The 17383-nt window shown below is 37.3% G+C and overlaps 1 protein-coding gene across 7 annotated transcripts in view; it reads left to right on the forward strand.

Moving 5' to 3' along the window:
- The window catches only part of ZMYND11 (zinc finger MYND-type containing 11), a 105267-nt gene that overhangs the window by 38538 nt on the left and 49346 nt on the right, over nt 1-17383 (forward strand). For all 7 annotated transcript variants that reach the window (XM_015617932.3, XM_015617937.3, XM_015617936.3 and 4 more), the window contains exon 2: nt 5486-5620. In XM_015617932.3, coding sequence (XP_015473418.1) covers nt 5505-5620 — 116 coding nt within the window. In that variant the 5' untranslated portion in view covers nt 5486-5504. The remainder of the gene's footprint in view (nt 1-5485; nt 5621-17383) is intronic.

A 17383-nucleotide genomic window follows, 5' to 3' on the forward strand; every position in this document is an offset into this window, starting at 1 on the left:
ACCCTAGCAGCTTCTTCCCACATTTTTGGATCACCAGCTATGGAAGGCAGACATGAAATTAAACCTTCTCTTGTTTCTCCCCATGCATGACCTATGCTGCTGCTCAGTCAAGACATTTTCACCTGTACCTTTCCTATGTAAAAATAGAATAATTACCACTTTTAATCACAATTGTTGTAGGAGGGGAAGACTAAGAGTTCACACTCCCACTACACCAGTGATGCAAGATATGATTCAACAGCAGTTTAAATTGTAAACTAAATTTTAAACTTGCAGAAGTTCACAGTACAGTGAAGATCTGTATAAAGTCCAGGGACCCAAACTATGCATCAGTTTGCAAATCTGGATTTTAATGGTAGAGACTCCTATTTAGTACAAGAACAAAGGTAGAAATTTGGAACTCTTTGTCCTGTTGATACCTACTATATATATGTCCAGTTTTATACCTACTATAAAAAGGTACACTTTAATAAACACTAGACCCCATATTATAAAGTACTTAAAAATATGAAATTGAGTCTAAGTTCCCAATGCACTCAAACTCAGCATGAAAACCACTAAAACTACGACTGAGCCTAACTTCTTCCTGCTGTTGAGCCTAAAATCTTTCACTGTGTATTGTGGAAGAAACAGTATCAAGTCCCAGGGCTGTGAGGCCAAAAGGCAGCAACCAGTAGCTGAGCAGTAGCAAGGATCAACTCCTTAAACCTTCTTTCCATTGCAATTAAGTGCGCAGGGAGTCCCAGCCAAATGGTGGCTGATAGATAGCAGGGATGGAGTTTAACCTGTTTGACTTTGCACTGGAAGGGCTGAGCACCACAGGTAGCCTCACTTACAGTGAAGTACCAACAGAGGATTTAACAAGCTACTATTTGTCAGCTCTTAATTAGCAGCTCCCATCAGAGCAGCAGCGCCCAACTGCAGCGCCGTCTGCTTTGGTGCAAAGTCCAAATTATTAGTGAAGTTTTCAGAAGCATCGTATTTTGCTTGGACGATGGTGTTTAACAGCTGACATGTGGCAAGATTTGACTACCTTTGAGTTCTTTTGGTGTGTAGGGAGAGTTTTCTAGCTAAACTTAGTACTCGATAGTATCTGCTAAATTTGATGCAAGCAGCAGGTCAGGAGGTTCCTTGGGCTGAATTCCTTGACGTTCTGCAAGGTGATTTTTGTTTATTTTGACTTGCAGTTCAGATTTCTGTATCCACCACTGTTGCGGCAGACAGCTGTACAGAGTTTGGTTCAGCCAAGTGTGTGCTAATGACTGGTAGCCTTGTTGTTTTGACAGTGCCCGCCTTGCCACTGCTGTGCCACTGCTGCCACGTGGCAGTGAGGCTGCGCTGGGGACCCAGGGAAGATAAGCTTTGCTGTGTGTGTGTTATCTTTGTATTCATTGAGCCTGCCTGTAAGGAGTGTGGGTAACATTTGGCTCTCGAGGGAAGCTGCACACAGAAAAGTGGTGTACTTTTCAGAATGTGTTTAGGATAATAAAGAGGGATTCAAAATACAAAGTACAGTAAAACCATACTCAGAGTGCATGAGAAAACGTTAGAGTTGGAAATTGAGAACATCAATAGTTTGCTTTAGGCCCTGTGTGAGTGAGGGTGTGATGGAAGTATGTGAACTGGTGCATCAGCCGCATCAAACTTTCTCTTTTAGGAGGATATTTCTTGTATTCTGCAGGTCTCATGGATGCCTACAGTATCTAAGACAGATCCTGCTGATATAAATTCCTAGATTTTCAGTCATCTGTGTTTGGCAGCCTTCTCTCAGAAGCTGCATCCTACCATAAACTTGCTAACAAAACATGAAGTGGCGTGGAGCAAATAATTTTGTATGGACAGGGCATACCATAGCTAAATGAACATAGTGCCCAGCAAATCATACAAAGGAAATGAATGTTTACTTCAGCTTTAGGCTTTTCTTTCCAGGATTTTTAAATGAACGCTATAGCAAAAGAGGAGGATGAGTAACATTTCCAAGCATTTATCTGTAAATGTACAATCCAGTATTGTGGTTTTAAAGAGTCTGTGGACTTTGAACTTCTTTAAAAGACTGCATGAGTGAATCAGCCTCTTTCGATACTTAACCTCTGAGCCATAGATTTTTACACATACTCACACACACCGCATGTTTATGCTCGTTCTCTCCTGTGTTTGTGTGTGTGAACCTACACATAAGCAAATAAGGGGAGTGATAAATACAGATTTAAGATTCTAACATGTCTCCTGTTAAAATGTAAACTACTATTTGCATGAGTAAGTTGTTCCTGTGGAGACGCTGGGAGGATTTCTGTTGCTTGGAAGGAGCACTCAAAGGCATTGTATGAACTATTAACAGCTGGATTCAAGTTCCCTTTAAAATATTGTAATAATATAGAAAACTGCTTGTATTTTTGCAGGAGTGCAGGGAGTAGACTGTTGTGGTTAGTTTTACCATAGAGGAAGAGTGACTGCAATGAACAGCAAGAAATATGCCACAATCTTGTAATCTTTTTCTGTAATGTAAGAAGACTCTGTATTTTTTTCTACACCATGAAATTAAAAGATTAAAATAACACTAAAGTAGTCTGGGCTTTTGGAAAAAAACAACAGCCTATTTTTGTATTTTTGGCAATATGGTGTGTAAGAACTGCTATTTCAGTAGTAGAGTGTCAACTCCTGAGTTTAGTGAAAGTGCCCTTAAATAGTAAACCAAAGTTATGAAAGTGAAGTGAATATTCTTTGAAGGCAGAACACCTGCTAAAATTATTCTTGTATCTTGAATAGACCAAAAAAAAAAAAAAAAAGGAAATAGAACAGGTGTGATTGCTGTGTCCCATGTGTGCCCCTATTGCCGTTATTTCCAGATAAACAGAGGGGAAGAGCCGTGGCCGTGTGTGCAGCAGTGGGAGCAGGGGCCCAGCCCATTGGGGGCCAGCCATGGGTTGTGTTTTGGGGTGATGTCTGACCAGTGATGTGGCAGCCCTGCAGCATTCAGGGATGGGAGGTGTATGACTGTCCTGAGGGCTGAGTTAGCCATAGTCCAGGGCATGGCCTGGGCTTGCTTCAAGCCAGCACAGCCCAAGTGGATGGGGCAAGGGGCTGGCCGGAGACTTCACTCTGAAAGCACATTCCAAAGGGAACAGTGATCCCATAGGGCCTTTGCCACTCTGCAGCCACAGGTCTTCAGGAACTCGTGGTCACAGTGCTCCTTTACTCTCACTCTCCCTGCCTCGAGCATGGGCTTCTTCTCCCACCCCGGAGAAGTGGGAATTCCTTATCCCCAAAGGCCAGCCTTCCCTTTGGCTGCCCGTCTGGGCCCTGGGGCCATGCACAGGTGGCGTCCCCAGGACCTGGTGCTGTGCAAGGCCCTTGGGCACAGGCGTCACAGGGCTGTGAGAGAAAACCCCACTGTCCCCTGAGCCGGGTGCGACGCTCACACGGCAGCCATATGCTGGGCTGCCAAAAACAGCGACTATTTTTAAAGGAGTTGGGATTACTAAATAAACTGAGAACTGGTCTGTTGTTTCACACTGCTATCAGGGTCAAGAAGGACAAGCGCTTCCTCCTCACATGGGGATGTGATGCTGTGCAAGAGACCCCATGTCCGGCTTGCTGGCTGCCATACAGTCTGACAGCTTTTGTAGCAGAGAATTTGTAGAGAGCTGGAATAAGAAGAATGATCTTTCAGTCATGTCTGTGTTAGGAAAGAAGTTTTATCTTAAAACAATAGGTCTGTAAAGATTATTGGGTTTTGTGTTAAGATTTGTGATTTACTCTCTCTTAAAATTAAATTCTACAAATAGTTACATGTTTCTTTTACAAATTGGCAGGTTTTTTTTTTTTAACTTGCAATGGCCTCATGTTCTGTGAAATGAATGCAGAGGAGCTCACAGGAATGCAGCGTCTTTTCCTGCTGTTCCCAATGGAGACTTTCTTTCTCTGAATCATTGTCAGGCGATGCTATCTACTGCTGTCACTCTTAGCTGTATGTCTGTCACATTCCCTCTTATCCTTCCATCAAAACTGTATTCTTGGCCTTTTTTTTCTGGGGGATCCCTCTAGTTGCCCTTGCTTTTAACCCCAGAAGGAGGAGATTTCTGAAGCTGAAATGTGGGATTGATGTGTGACCACATCACATCTTCTCATGTGCTGCTCTGTTCTGCCCTTCCCTGATATCTCCTGCAGCCAGGAATGCCTCATGGACCTGGGCATGTACATACCACTTCTCATCGTCATCTTTTTTCCTTTTTTTTTTCTCTTTGAATGGGCTACATAACATAAAGTATAATGCTGTTAAATTATGTCTTATCCTTAATAATGGAACGTTGCCATTCATTTCATTGCACCTGTAAAGTTAGTGAGTGTCACGGAGCTTATATCAGATCTAAAACTTGAGAGCCTTCTTCGATAAGTAACTGTAGGTCCCATGGACTTGAAAATTACATTGCTGCAACTGATAGAATACTCAAATCTGCTTCATTTTTCTGAATTTGAGAGCAGGGATACTTTTAGTACTTAAATTCCCATCTTTAACATTGCACAGATGGTGAATTTTTTTTGCATTTTTTGTATTATTTTGGGTTACTGAAGTTAATATTCTGCTAGCTACAAATATCCGCATGCATACCACAGAGTTCATTCTGAGGACAGAGCTCTAAAATAAATTATAGACCTTGGTAGCACTCATAAATCAGTCATTTTTTCATTGAGAAAGTGGTGGCAATGGAAGAAAGTTATTTAGTGATCAAAATGCATCGTTAAGCTTTTAAAAAGGGATTCGGTGCCTGTAGTAGAGCTGTAGGCGATTTATGGCTTATCTGTACTCATTGCCTCCAGCTTTTGGAAAATTTGTAAACAAAGCCAGATGCTCATTATGTTCCTGTTCAGGGTTGGTTAGATGGGTAAATGCCATCAGAAGCACTTTGGTCCTGTTGGGTTTTAGCATGTTACAGAAAATGGAACTGCTCCAAAATTTTTTTTTTAATATTTCTCATCCATGAAAATATACTTCTAGTTTTTCCTCATAGAATGGACTTTTTAAAAATACCTGTAAATGATAAGAGCATGAAGGTAATGCTCCAAGAACTGTGTTTTATGTTAAACTGTGGGTCCAGCTTTTTCTCTGTGTCAGAATTCATGTTTATGCTGTATGATGCAGTCAAGTACCATTCCCCCTCTTAGGCAATGTGGGAGGCTGTGGCAGCTTCAGGCTGGGGTACTTTTGCATTTTTACCAAATATAGGGAACTGAGATATGAACTAAATTTATTGATTTCATATATTTTACTGCTTACCTTTTGTTTTGTGTTTAGATTATGTGAAAGGGGTTCTCTCTTTTTACTCCTCTGTAAACACTTGAAAACATGTTGTTATACACAAATTTAATGGCTATGCAACAACACATTTTTCCTTGTAATCATATTTCATGTAATTTATTTTGTAATTCTTGGTTAACTTTTTGGTGTATTTTTTTTTTATTATTTTTTTTTATTTATTGTCTGCAGCTGACCGGGTAAACAGGTCATGGCACGCCTAACGAAGAGACGACAGGCAGATACAAAAGCTATCCAGCATCTTTGGGCAGCCATAGAAATAATCCGGAACCAGAAGCAAATTGCTAACATTGACCGTATTACAAAGTAAGTGACCTGCTCCAAAAAAAGTCTTGGTGAGAGGGAAGGTTGATACTATTAAAAGTCCACAGAGACAGTGATAGTAAACATTGTGAGAGACTGTGAAAGAGTTACATGCAATTCTATGTTGCTAATTAATTATATATAAAAAACCAAATTTACCAAAGTGAACACCTGAAGATCCAAAAGTGAGGTTTAATTCATCGAATTGAGATCTTACCTTGTATTTGTTTTGCATAAGCATCATTAGGAAATATGTAACATTTTTAGTACTTTAATTTAATTTAGCATTTTGGAGTTGATAGCTTGGTCAAAATGCAAGAAGTAGATATAACAGTTAAGGAGAAAAGGGCAATAAAATCTGTGAATAATCTGTTTCTTTAGGAAAATGTGAGAGGCTAGTGTAGGACTTTCCCAGAAGGCAAAGAGAAATCTGAAGTGTTAGGTTGCTCAAATAAATAAGAAGCCATATTTGCTGAGATGTGCATAAGATGCTATTAGAAAATACATAAGATGATTACCACGTTTGATTAATACTGTTAAAATATTCATCAAGGTGTATTAGGTGCTGGATACACACAGAAATACATATTCTTTGTTCTGTGGAGCTTGCACTGTGTAGAAAGGTCTATAATATAACTTGTAGCAGCCACTGTAATAAAAACAGAGGGCTTTGTGGCTCTCTCTGCTTTGTCTGCATTTTCAGGCTGACATGTACGTCACATTAGTCAAAGTAATCAATATGAATAATTTAAAAGAACTAAAGTAACCAGCTGGCAACTCTTCAGTTGCCAGAACCAATGTGAACTGATAATGAAGGCAGAGACCACTAACGGGGAGAGTTACAAACAATGCAGGTGACTAACGAAGTGAAAATCATTATAACATGGTCCATGACAAGGGTCCACTGACAGACTTTGGAAGTTCTGGGGTTGTAGTGACAGGCAAAACTGCCTTCATAAGTGGAAGTGTAACAGTTTAGGTTCTCCAAACATAATGGACAGTGAAGTGCAGGAAGAAAGATGACATCCCAAATGAATTAATGTGTACCTGGCTTCTACAAGAAGAAAAATGGACCATCAAACTGAAAAGCACTTTTCCAGAGATTGGGAATTCCAAGAGGGCTTGGAAGGAGATTGTATTTTAGGGAATTTCACTTTTGAGGTCGCAGTGGAGATTTAGAAAGCATTAAAGCATATATACATATTTTCATCATGTCTCCAAGGAGACAAGTGGGTAAACTAATGCTATACACTTTCTGTTTTAACATTTCAAATTACTTGCTCTAGGCTACATATTAGCTGAGTTTGTTAGCTGTTTGTGCTCTTTTTAGATGTAATAAAGGGAGACAGGCATGTCTAGCTGGGAATTCATCCCAGTCTTATGAGAGATGCCTACTTTAAGATAGTGGGAATAACATTTAGCTGGGTAAAGTTAGGTCAGACAAATCATTACAAAAAGGTTAAGAAAACAAATAATCAGATACTAGAAAAAGAAGTACTGCTCTTGGTAACTGATGGGTAGTTTGATTTTTTTAAAAAGTCTAGAACCAGATTGTATGACTCATTTCCAGTCAGAAGAAAAATAAGTGACTAAACTTAAATACAAGAAGCCTTAGTACTTTGAGAAAGATGAACAAGTTGTTAGCAGTGAAGAGTAATCCAAAAAATGCTTGGGCATTGTAAATTCTCCCCATGCACATCAGTGACAAGAGTGATGAACACTGATCTAGTTTCTATTATGTGACATTCCTATGGAGATAACTTTTGACAAGGAAATGATAAAGACCTTTGAATTGCTGTATGGTGCTAGTGGTTGATGAAGAAACACAGATGACATAGTAAATGAGTATGCATAATACATAATATTCAAAATAAAGCTCCAAAATTACCATGGCATCACAATATCTCTTCTGATGAAAACTGAGCAGCTAATATATTCTTCCAGGCTCAAAATCATTTGGTCAGGTCAACTGCAATTCCTTAAAAGATCAATCAGTGTCTGGGCATGTAGGCAAACATATGAATACTAACAATTTTTAAAGCCAGTGGTCAAAATTCAAAATTATGAGCATGTGTACATAGTTGGAGCTAAAAGGAGGGGTTTAATATTTGTACTAGTAACATTTTTTAGAAGTGTTAATACCTCTTGGGAATAATAGAAAGTTATAATGACTGACATTATGGAAGCATGTCATATTCCTGAGTAAGAATACATAAAAAACAGTACGAGAATTTTTTTTTTATAAATCCATAAATCCATATTTAAGGTAAGTAACAGTCTTCCTATGTGTCATATAGTGGATGACAAATGGGTACTTTCAGAGAACTTCACTTGTTGAAAACGTGATTCATGATTTGGTTTTTGAATGGATTTTCTTTTCTCCTGATTTAAGCATTCATTTGCTGCTAGAGACATGTTGTCCTGGGTACTTTGTGACCTGTTAGTCTAAACACCTTTATAGCAAATTGCTGTGAAGAACTGTTGCTTTCTTCATTAGGTGGTTTGCTACTTTCAAGCAAATATATTTGTTGGCTCTTCTCCTAATGTGCATCCAGCATGGTTGTCTCGCTCTTCTTTATCTATTCTTGTTTATTTAATTTAATTCTTAATTTTCTAAGTCTTCTGGTAATGAGTAGAAGATACTGTACATCTCAAGGAACATTTACTTTTGATGATCTGGGAGGAAATGTTCGTAATATAAAAAGAGGATTCATTGTTTGTAGATTATGAACTGTTTCAACTCAATATGCAAAACAGACAAATTTATATAACACATGCAAGTATGCAAATTGTTACCTGTGCAGTTTAAGTATAATTGATATAAGATTACTTGGGTAAAGGAAGACTTCCAGAAAATACTGTCAGTGGAGAGTAGACAAGAAAAATCTACCGAACTAGGCACACATTTTCTGTAGAGAACATAAGAGTAGGAGGATAGTGTAGGAGGAGCCTAGAGCACTAGAAGGTACTTCTGATATTATCAGGAAAAACCTATAAGGAAAGAGGCCCTTTAATTAAAAGTAGACTAGATCAAGTATGCTTTACTTTTTAAATTGATGAGGGGGAAAGGCAAGAACAGAAAAATGCGTGATTAGAAGTGATTGAAAACTGTCTTACATCAAGGGAAGAGTCACTTGGAAAATTTGAATATGCAAGTTAGAGCCTTTAAGAAATTAATTAGTAAGCTTTTTGAACTTCTGGCAATTTTTTTAGAAAAGTCATTGCATGCAGAGAAGTAAGAAGCACAGGAAAGGTGTCTGTTTTTGTAAAGAATTAAAAATGCTGTTGTAAAAATGGTAAGAGTATGACAGAGTTAATTGGAGTGTTATATAAATACTTAAGGCATTGGTAGGAAAGAGACTCAGTGTCTCAGAAAAAAAAACCTTGACAAATCATCATATGAAAGGGCTTCTGCAGTTTTACTGACTTCCTGTGAGGATACATTGTAGTTGGAAATGCACTTTTCATGGGTTGGAGAGACGCATTCTTCAGTAACTTGAAAACTGAATGAAGGACTGAAAACCAATACTAACAAGAAGGAAGAGTGATGCGAATTTAAAGGAATTAGTACTCTGAATGCAAACTATCTTTGGAAGAGGACTTTGAAATATATGTTTAAGTTCCTACCTTTGTACATAAGCTTCAGTATATTCCATGCATTTTTATTTAATGAGAGAGCTCACTTGAAGGCAGTGGTAACATTTCTGTAAAGGTACAGAAAATAAATATTCTCTCCTGGCTTATATTGTCACAGGGTATCTCAAGTCAATGAATTGCAATAGTTTAAAATTTGACTACAAAAACGAGCTAGTATTTCTAAATCACCCCATATCTTAATAACAAAATTACATTTCTAAGAGGTATTTATCAAGAAATATGACTTATTCTTCTGTCTAGACTTGATATTGGGATAATTTGACCTTAGTGTATCAATTATTTAGATGGGCATTATTGGTATTAGTTTTGCTGTAGACAAATGTCTTGCTGTGAAGAAATGGCTTTCCATATCCTGTGAATCCTCTGTCAAGAGTGCAGCCTGACAAATTGTTCATCCCTAAATTGTGTTACAAATTATGACTATGCTTTGACTTCCTGTTTTTTCCTCATTATCTTCCATCTGTTCTGGTTTTGGGGTAACCTCAATAATTGATTCTATGGAATAAAATGCCTTAAAATACACTGGGAAAAAGGCATGCATATTTAGATGAGTAGGATAAATTATTGACATTCAGTTGCGTAGCAGATTGGTAAGTATTTCTGTACAGACATGTTTTTAAAGTTCTCTTTTTTTGGCCATTCCAGTCTTCCAGTTCCTTTTATATGTTTTCTCTATAATTCCCTTGCAGGTAATTGGACTCCTAAGATTTAATTAACTATTAATTAAATATGTACCCCTTTTCTCACAAAATACTTGGTTTCCTCAGTAGCAATATATGAACATTTCATAACCTATGATTAGTTCATAGCTCATTAGCTATTAAGTTAATGTTATTAACATACCCAGTTGGCAAATCTGGTATTCTAGAACTATTACTGTCAGCTTTCAAGATTTTTTTTTCATTATAAACAGATAATTATTCTGGTTTCTAAACTATTCCATGAAGACTAATGTAAAGAACCAAAACAATTCTTTTTTTCCTCACATCCTTCCTTATGATTTTTTTCCTCTCTCCCTTTGTTGCATTTCATGATTAATTAAGTTAATTAGCTTCTCTCTCTGTCACTTCTATAGGCTGTGTCTATACCATCTCAGTGGTGACAGGAAATGCTCTGGCACTCTCTGGAGCTGGGGCTACACCTCCTTGCTTTTGGCTCACAGAGTGTTTCTTTGGCCCTGACATATTCTTTGTTTGTTTTCTATGTGTGTGTGGTTCCTCAGTTCTAAGCTCCAAAAATAACACAGCCCACAGCAATGCTATTCTTGAAACCTGAAGATAGAGACACGATAGTTTGCCGTTGGGCACGATGTGCAGGCATCTGAGGACACACAGCGTGCTGCGACTGGCTTGGGTGCCCTTGGCAGAAGGAGCCACTGCTGGCATGGTTCACATTTTGGATCTTTGTCATGAGCAAACCAAGCCCTGGGCCATGCTTTGCTTTTTCCCTGGAGGGAGAACTTGTCTTTCTCGAGAAAAGAGCCTGAGAATAAGTTAGGGAATGAAACCAAGGGTGGCTGTAGGACACAAGGTAGAGGTATCCCAACTTTGGGGGCAATGAAGCTGATGGATAGACCATTAGCTGGGATAAAACTGATAATGCTATAATTCCACACTTTATATTATTTTCAGTTAAAGTGATACCAAAACCATCTGTTCCATCAATCAGAAAGATGTTTTACCCCATTGGTGATACAAAAATTATTTTTTTTTTTCATTAATAGATACAAAGACTTTCATCTTTTTTAATTGGCTTTCAAATAGGATGGTGCAGTACTAGGTCCCTAGATGATCACAGCTGTTTTTCCCATACTTGTTCTGTGGATTCATTCTTGCTATATTGTAATTTAATATAGGTGCAGCTCAGTCAGAACATCAAACAGAAACGAGCAGAACCCAAGCCAGTGTAAAGGAGACTCCGTTAGCTCTGTGCAGACTGACATTAATCAGCATTGATGGGATAGCATGCCAGACAAGAATTACTGAGTATGAAAGATTACTGTAAAATAATGAGATTTTCTGGCCCCAGAGTTGAGATGGAGTTGGTAAAAGTCATAGATTGAGTATGTGATCCTCTCAGTTTGACATTTGGACCTAGGAGGGGAATTTCTTCTCCAAATATCAGTCTTTGGAATTTTTCTAGTCAATGTCTGAGAAGAGCTATGTTCATATATCTGGTTTTGTTGCCTTAGTTGTTTTGCTGTTCCCTTTCTTTCTGTCTGCTTTAACAGAAAACACTTTACAGAAGCAGTGATTAAAGTTGAGAATGAGCAATTTATTCTCAGGTACAGAATAAATGCAACAGAGTATAAATAAGAAAATGAGCAATTTGAATGGATAGGGAATAATCACACAAGTATATAAAAAAGAATATGTGATGATATGGCAAGAAAAAAATTGGAAGAACAAGTTTAATTAATTAAGAAAATTGTTTATTTGAAGCTTAGATATTTACTAGAAAAAAAAAAGCAACCCTGTTACTATTCATAGTACTTTTGATGAAAATTTAAGTCTTCCTAGTATTCTACATGTTGCAACTAAACAGTTATGCATAAGCAAAAATAGTATGCCATAGGAAAGATTAGAAGAGCAGATGCCTCTGGATTTATAACTAGATAATCCTGTTGTTAAACTTTGTATGAACAGAAGTATTGTACCACCTGATATTTCTTTGGTTGAAATACAAGCTTAGAAATGTGTTGTTTTTTTTTTCTTTGTTGGTTTCTTAACCTTTGTCAAGCCATTCCCCTAAAATATCTGGCTTTTTGTTGCTGGATAGCAGGGTTACCTGAAAGCAACTGTTTGAAGTAGAACATCCTCCTGTTATGCAGGAGAATGCAGTGATCACTCAAGTTCACTTTTTACCAGAGTTACTGGCTTCTTTTCCATATCTGTACATCATTTTCATGTATGTTTTAAATGTGACTATTTGAAGAAAACAGTGTTATTGAAACCCTGGCCAGTACACTGAAGACTTTTTGACTGTGATATGCAATGTAATAGCAATTCCTAGTTATGCAAGGGTAAGCAAAAGTGTGGAGTACAAGGTCTGATAATAGAAAGCATGATACTTCCTCAGCAGTCTACATAGTCTCTTCCAGAGGCTGCCTGTCTATTCAGTGTTCACCTGTGAGAAAACTGGCTTCATTTTGTACTGGATTGGCAGAATTATAGATAATATGCATTACAGAATACATACTGGGAGGTGACAGGGTAAAAAACTCTTAGTTTTCAATACCTCCTCTTGTGTTTCCTGTTACAGGTAAAGACAAGGCACTTCTTTTTCTGACTCCACTATATCAATCTCCTTTGTAATTTCTTTTACTTTCCTTCTCTGTTTCTCATGATAAACTTCAGCTACTTCTTTAAGTAAGTTCCAAACCAGTGTGGGGTTTTTCTGTTTTCAGAACACTGTTTTTATGTTAAATCAAGAGAATGAACTGAGTTTGGAGTTTTAAGGCTTGTAAATCCTTAGTCAGAGCTCATACTGCAGAAAACAAAGTCTTCTCTGCTTTTTCAGTGATATTTTGACCAATTTAGTTAAAAATCATTATATTAATAAAACAAAAACCAGTCTAAAATTGATCATCTGATTCCCTAATAACAGAATTTTTAGTACAAGTACTTTGGTCATATATAAAAATTGTGTTATGGGTGCATAACTAGCAGTTACAAGCATAGCACTACATTGCAGAAAAATATGCTGTACACCAAAATGCTTGACTTGTTTGACATATTAATTTTTTATACTGATGGCTTCACAGTGAGGTTAAGTGATGGATTCAGGTTAAATTTGTTGTGTATTTTCAAAAGCTCAGTTGTATTCCATAAAGTAACAAAAAGAACACTGAGAGTTGCATATGTGCAGGAAAGTACAGGGGTTCTCACCTGTTATTGCATCATAACTGATACACAGATTTGCTTGTAAATTTGTACTAAGACTGACCAATGAGGTAATATTCTCCAAGCTAATAATATCTTTTAATACCCAGGTTAAAAAAAAAAAAAGTTGAAAGAAAAGTAAGAAACTAAGCTAAACTGTTTTTATAAAAATCTTAAGAAGAAATGAAAGATTGTGATTTAATTCCACAAAGGGTGTTCACAATGCCATATGTTCATTGAATTTCACCTGCTGTTTGTAGATAGATAGATTCACCATACAACTTTTACCTGTCTGTTTATAGGGTGTGTAATCTTAATTTTGTATAAGATTTTGGAGTTATTTTTTGGTTTGGATATTATTTAGTTTTAATATTGCTGATATTAATGGTCCATTTGAAGTTCTGCCTTTAAACATAAGTGACTAAAGAGAGTGGAAACAGGCATTGCAGGAAAAAATGTAAACTTTTCTTATAAAAAGTGCATTTCTATATCTGAATTTGCTCCAAGTAGTAGTGGAATTAAAATTGCTGAATTAGTACATTTGGTTGAAGTATTATCTTAAATTTATAATGTGTATTAATAATTATTCTTTTTCCCACTGAGATTCTTTATTGATACAGCTTATTTCCTCGATTTGTGCAACAATTCTATTTAATCATGTTAACTAAACTGGTTAAAGGAATACATAAAAAAGAAGTTCACATGTATTAAACAGTGTTACTTCTAATTTCTTAGGGATGATTTTTCCATCAGCTTGGTACTGAGGCATTGTCCCCTGTTGCTTCCTGAATTGCTGGGTCTGCTTTCCAGTGCTGGCTGTCAAAGTCTAATTCAGTGCCTGATGTGGAATACTCTTCACCAGGAGACTGACAGGTTGCTCCAGCCTCATTGCCTTTTTCTCCTGCTTTATGCAGAATACAGGGAAGGGAAAGGATGCTGTAGCTGGCTGTCTAATCATTATACCTGTAAGGGTTTAGCATAAATGACTATTTTGTTGAGAACTAGAGCTCGAGGTGGAGATTTTTGTGTATTTGCTTTGATCAGAAATATTACTGCAGGCACATTTTGTTCCTACAGTTCATTCTGAAAAAAAGAAATAAGTTCTCAGATGTTCTGATTAATTTTGCTTGATCAATTTTCCTTATCTAATAATTCTTCTCCTAGGAGTGCTCTTACATGATATTGCTAGTGTGGCATTTTTCTTTTTCTGTCTCAGAGGTCAATGTTCTTCATTGATTTGGTAAGTGAGGTCATCTCTGGGCTGAACATGAGTATGGTAAATAAAATGATTCACAGTAACAGCACAAACACATTGTTATGAACCACAGCCATACTCCTTGTTTGATGTTTGTTAGTAAGTGCATACTCATTTTAACTCCTCTTATTAAGTGTTACTATAAAAGCTGTAATATTCAATATTTAATACAATCCATGCAAACTATGAGCTCTAGTAGGAATAATGAGAAGGAAAGGGATGGAACTGATTTGAAAATCACTGTCCCCATTTTCATGTACTCCATACTGCCATTAATAATCGTCTTGAAATTGTGCAAGTTTACAAAGAAAAATACATAAAAGGCTAACTTTATTTCTAATTATTATAAGCAAAACAATTTTTATGTCACAACAGTTATGTTTTTTGCCCAAATCATAGCATCATTGTAATAACTGAAAGTGGAACTTCTAGCTTGTGTTTTGTTTCTTTGCTGTAAATAAATGTGACTTTCTATTAGAAGTAAGAGATAAAAATTGGTGGGACATGGCCATTTAACAGCTTGTTATCTGACCTGAAGTGCTCATCAAGGCTTTCTCTGTAATCAGTGGAGAGAGAATGATCTCCAAAGCACTACTCATACCATCTATTTTAGGCTGTGGTTTCATATTCCCATTCATATAAACAATATCATCACCAAGAGCAGCAGCCCTGCTCTGATGGCTTTTCCAGCCATTGTGCTGTTCCCTAGATGGTAATAAGGTGAACATTTGTGTGACATAGTGATGATTCTGAAACTCAGCTAGACTAAAAGTAATGTAACAAAAAAAAAAAAATAAAAAAATGCACACACAAAAAAAAACAACCCCAAAACCAGAAAGGTTTTAACTCTGATAAGAATGGAACTTAAATTAGATAGAAAGCTCTAAAAAAATGAGTGATGAAAGCATCCAGCTTCATTTTTTTAACATGTTCTGAATTGAGATGCTCAATATGAGCTGACTAAATATTTCATTTGCAAGGTATTAGCTGGGATGTTACATTCTGAGTCACATAACACTTGTTTGTCTCTTCAGTACATCCAAAGAAAAGAGCTGGGTGGTTTAGTGGCCCTGCAGATACTCGAGCATTTGTACCTGTGCATGCAGTGCCCCCGAACGATGAGTGCTTGTTTGCCAGTCGTGCTCAGTGCATGCACCTGTGCATTACCAGCACTGTCACATATGAGCTTTAAGGCTGGAAAAATGAGAGGAGAGCCCTTTTTTAGATGAGTTCCTCCATAAGATGGTGGTGGAGAGAGTTTTCTGGATACGAGTTGAATGGCTTAGTACCTAAAGTTCTTGCTTTTCATGGTCTTGCTGTTGGGTTACACAATCTAAGGCATATAGTGAAGTATGAGTGGAGTTTAAAATACTGAATTAGGGAATTACCTGGGTTAATATTACTGTGCTTTTTACAGAAATGACCCAGGTGATTATAGTTACAGGTGCATGAATGGTGCCTGGGATTTCTAAAGTGCGCACAGACATGATCACTCCTTAGCTTCCTTTTAGCAGCAGCAGCACAAACATCAGGCAAATATGAATTTAGCTGAACTGCTGAAATTCAATGCTGCACTATCAAGCTTATGCATTCATTTTGTTTTATAAAAACACTGCACAAAATTAGTTTCCACATTCATGCAAATTTTGACTTTCTAGACTACAAAGGAGAGATGAAACAAATTTTAAAAAACATTTCCTGCTTGTATAGTGTGTCTCCAAAATGGATGTTGCAGATACTAATGTCAGAGGGAAAATTAAATGCATGTTTTCTCTGTAATTCTTGGAATTTTGGACTGTATAAAATGTAGATCATGTAAGAAGTATTTCATTGCAGAGGCAGCAGTGCTGTCAGTGCCTGCGTGGTCTGTGCATGTGCTATTGGTATGTGTAGTGCAGTGGAAATCAAATGCAGCCTGTTCCTATGCATACATCTGATTGTGGAGTATAAATACACAGGGAGAACATTATGCCTTGGTTGTGTTTATCCTAGTGAATATAATCCGTTTAATTGAAACTTCAGAAAGTGTAAATACATCAAAATTGTCCTAGAAAACAAAAGTGAGCTGCTACGTCCCCACTCTAGCCAGTTCCACTTTCTCTGTGTGTCTGGGCTGTCTTCAGCTCTCAGACCAGCTCTCAGTTTCTGGCAAGCAGGGAATATCTGTGTCAAATACCCATAATGTTTATTTAGCCTGTGTTTTATGGGAGTTGATTGGTACCAGGGTGCTACATGGGGGAAGCAGGCAACCTGAGCTTCAGAGTGAGACCTTGAGATACTGCTGTGAGCACAGATCTTCACCTGGCTTTCCACAAGGAGAGCTGATGGATTCCTGATTTTTGAGCCTATGTATTTCAATTCTTATGTCATGGACCTGTATTTCTTAAAAAAAAATTAATTAATCACAGCCATCTCTTCAACTTTTTCTTTCAGTATGACCAACTGGCTTATTCTTTGCAAATTATGTTAAAAAAACTTAAAAGAAATGTGTGGGCCTTCTATAAAATAGCTGTCATGCCCTGAAACTGAGGGGAAAGGCATAATTTCTCACTAGAGGTAGGAAGACAATATAAAACTCAGATTTTTGGCTGCTTTCCTTCTATTTTATGTATTATTCCTTAAGGTCTGTCCCTGAATCTAGGACATTTTTATGTACCTATAGCTAACATTTAAAATTAATGTCAGACTTTCAGTTGAGTTTAATGGGATCTGCTGTATTTCCTCAGATCTCAATTTTATCAGATCTCAGTTTATCAGACCTCAAATTTATCAGTTCTCAACTCATCCCTGGATCAGCAGATAGTCTGCTGGCAGCGGCAGGCTGCTACTTCCCTTTGCACTGGGGAGGGTGGAGGCATCCAGCCTAGAGAGAGATAATTGATCAGACCAAGATTACAGAGTTTGCCATGAAAATTAACATCTACCTACACTTGCCACACTGTTGTATTTTTGCAGCTATTTGTGATATGTATT

The sequence above is a fragment of the Parus major genome, chromosome 2, assembly GCF_001522545.3.
Source record: "Parus major isolate Abel chromosome 2, Parus_major1.1, whole genome shotgun sequence".
NCBI lineage: Eukaryota > Metazoa > Chordata > Aves > Passeriformes > Paridae > Parus > Parus major.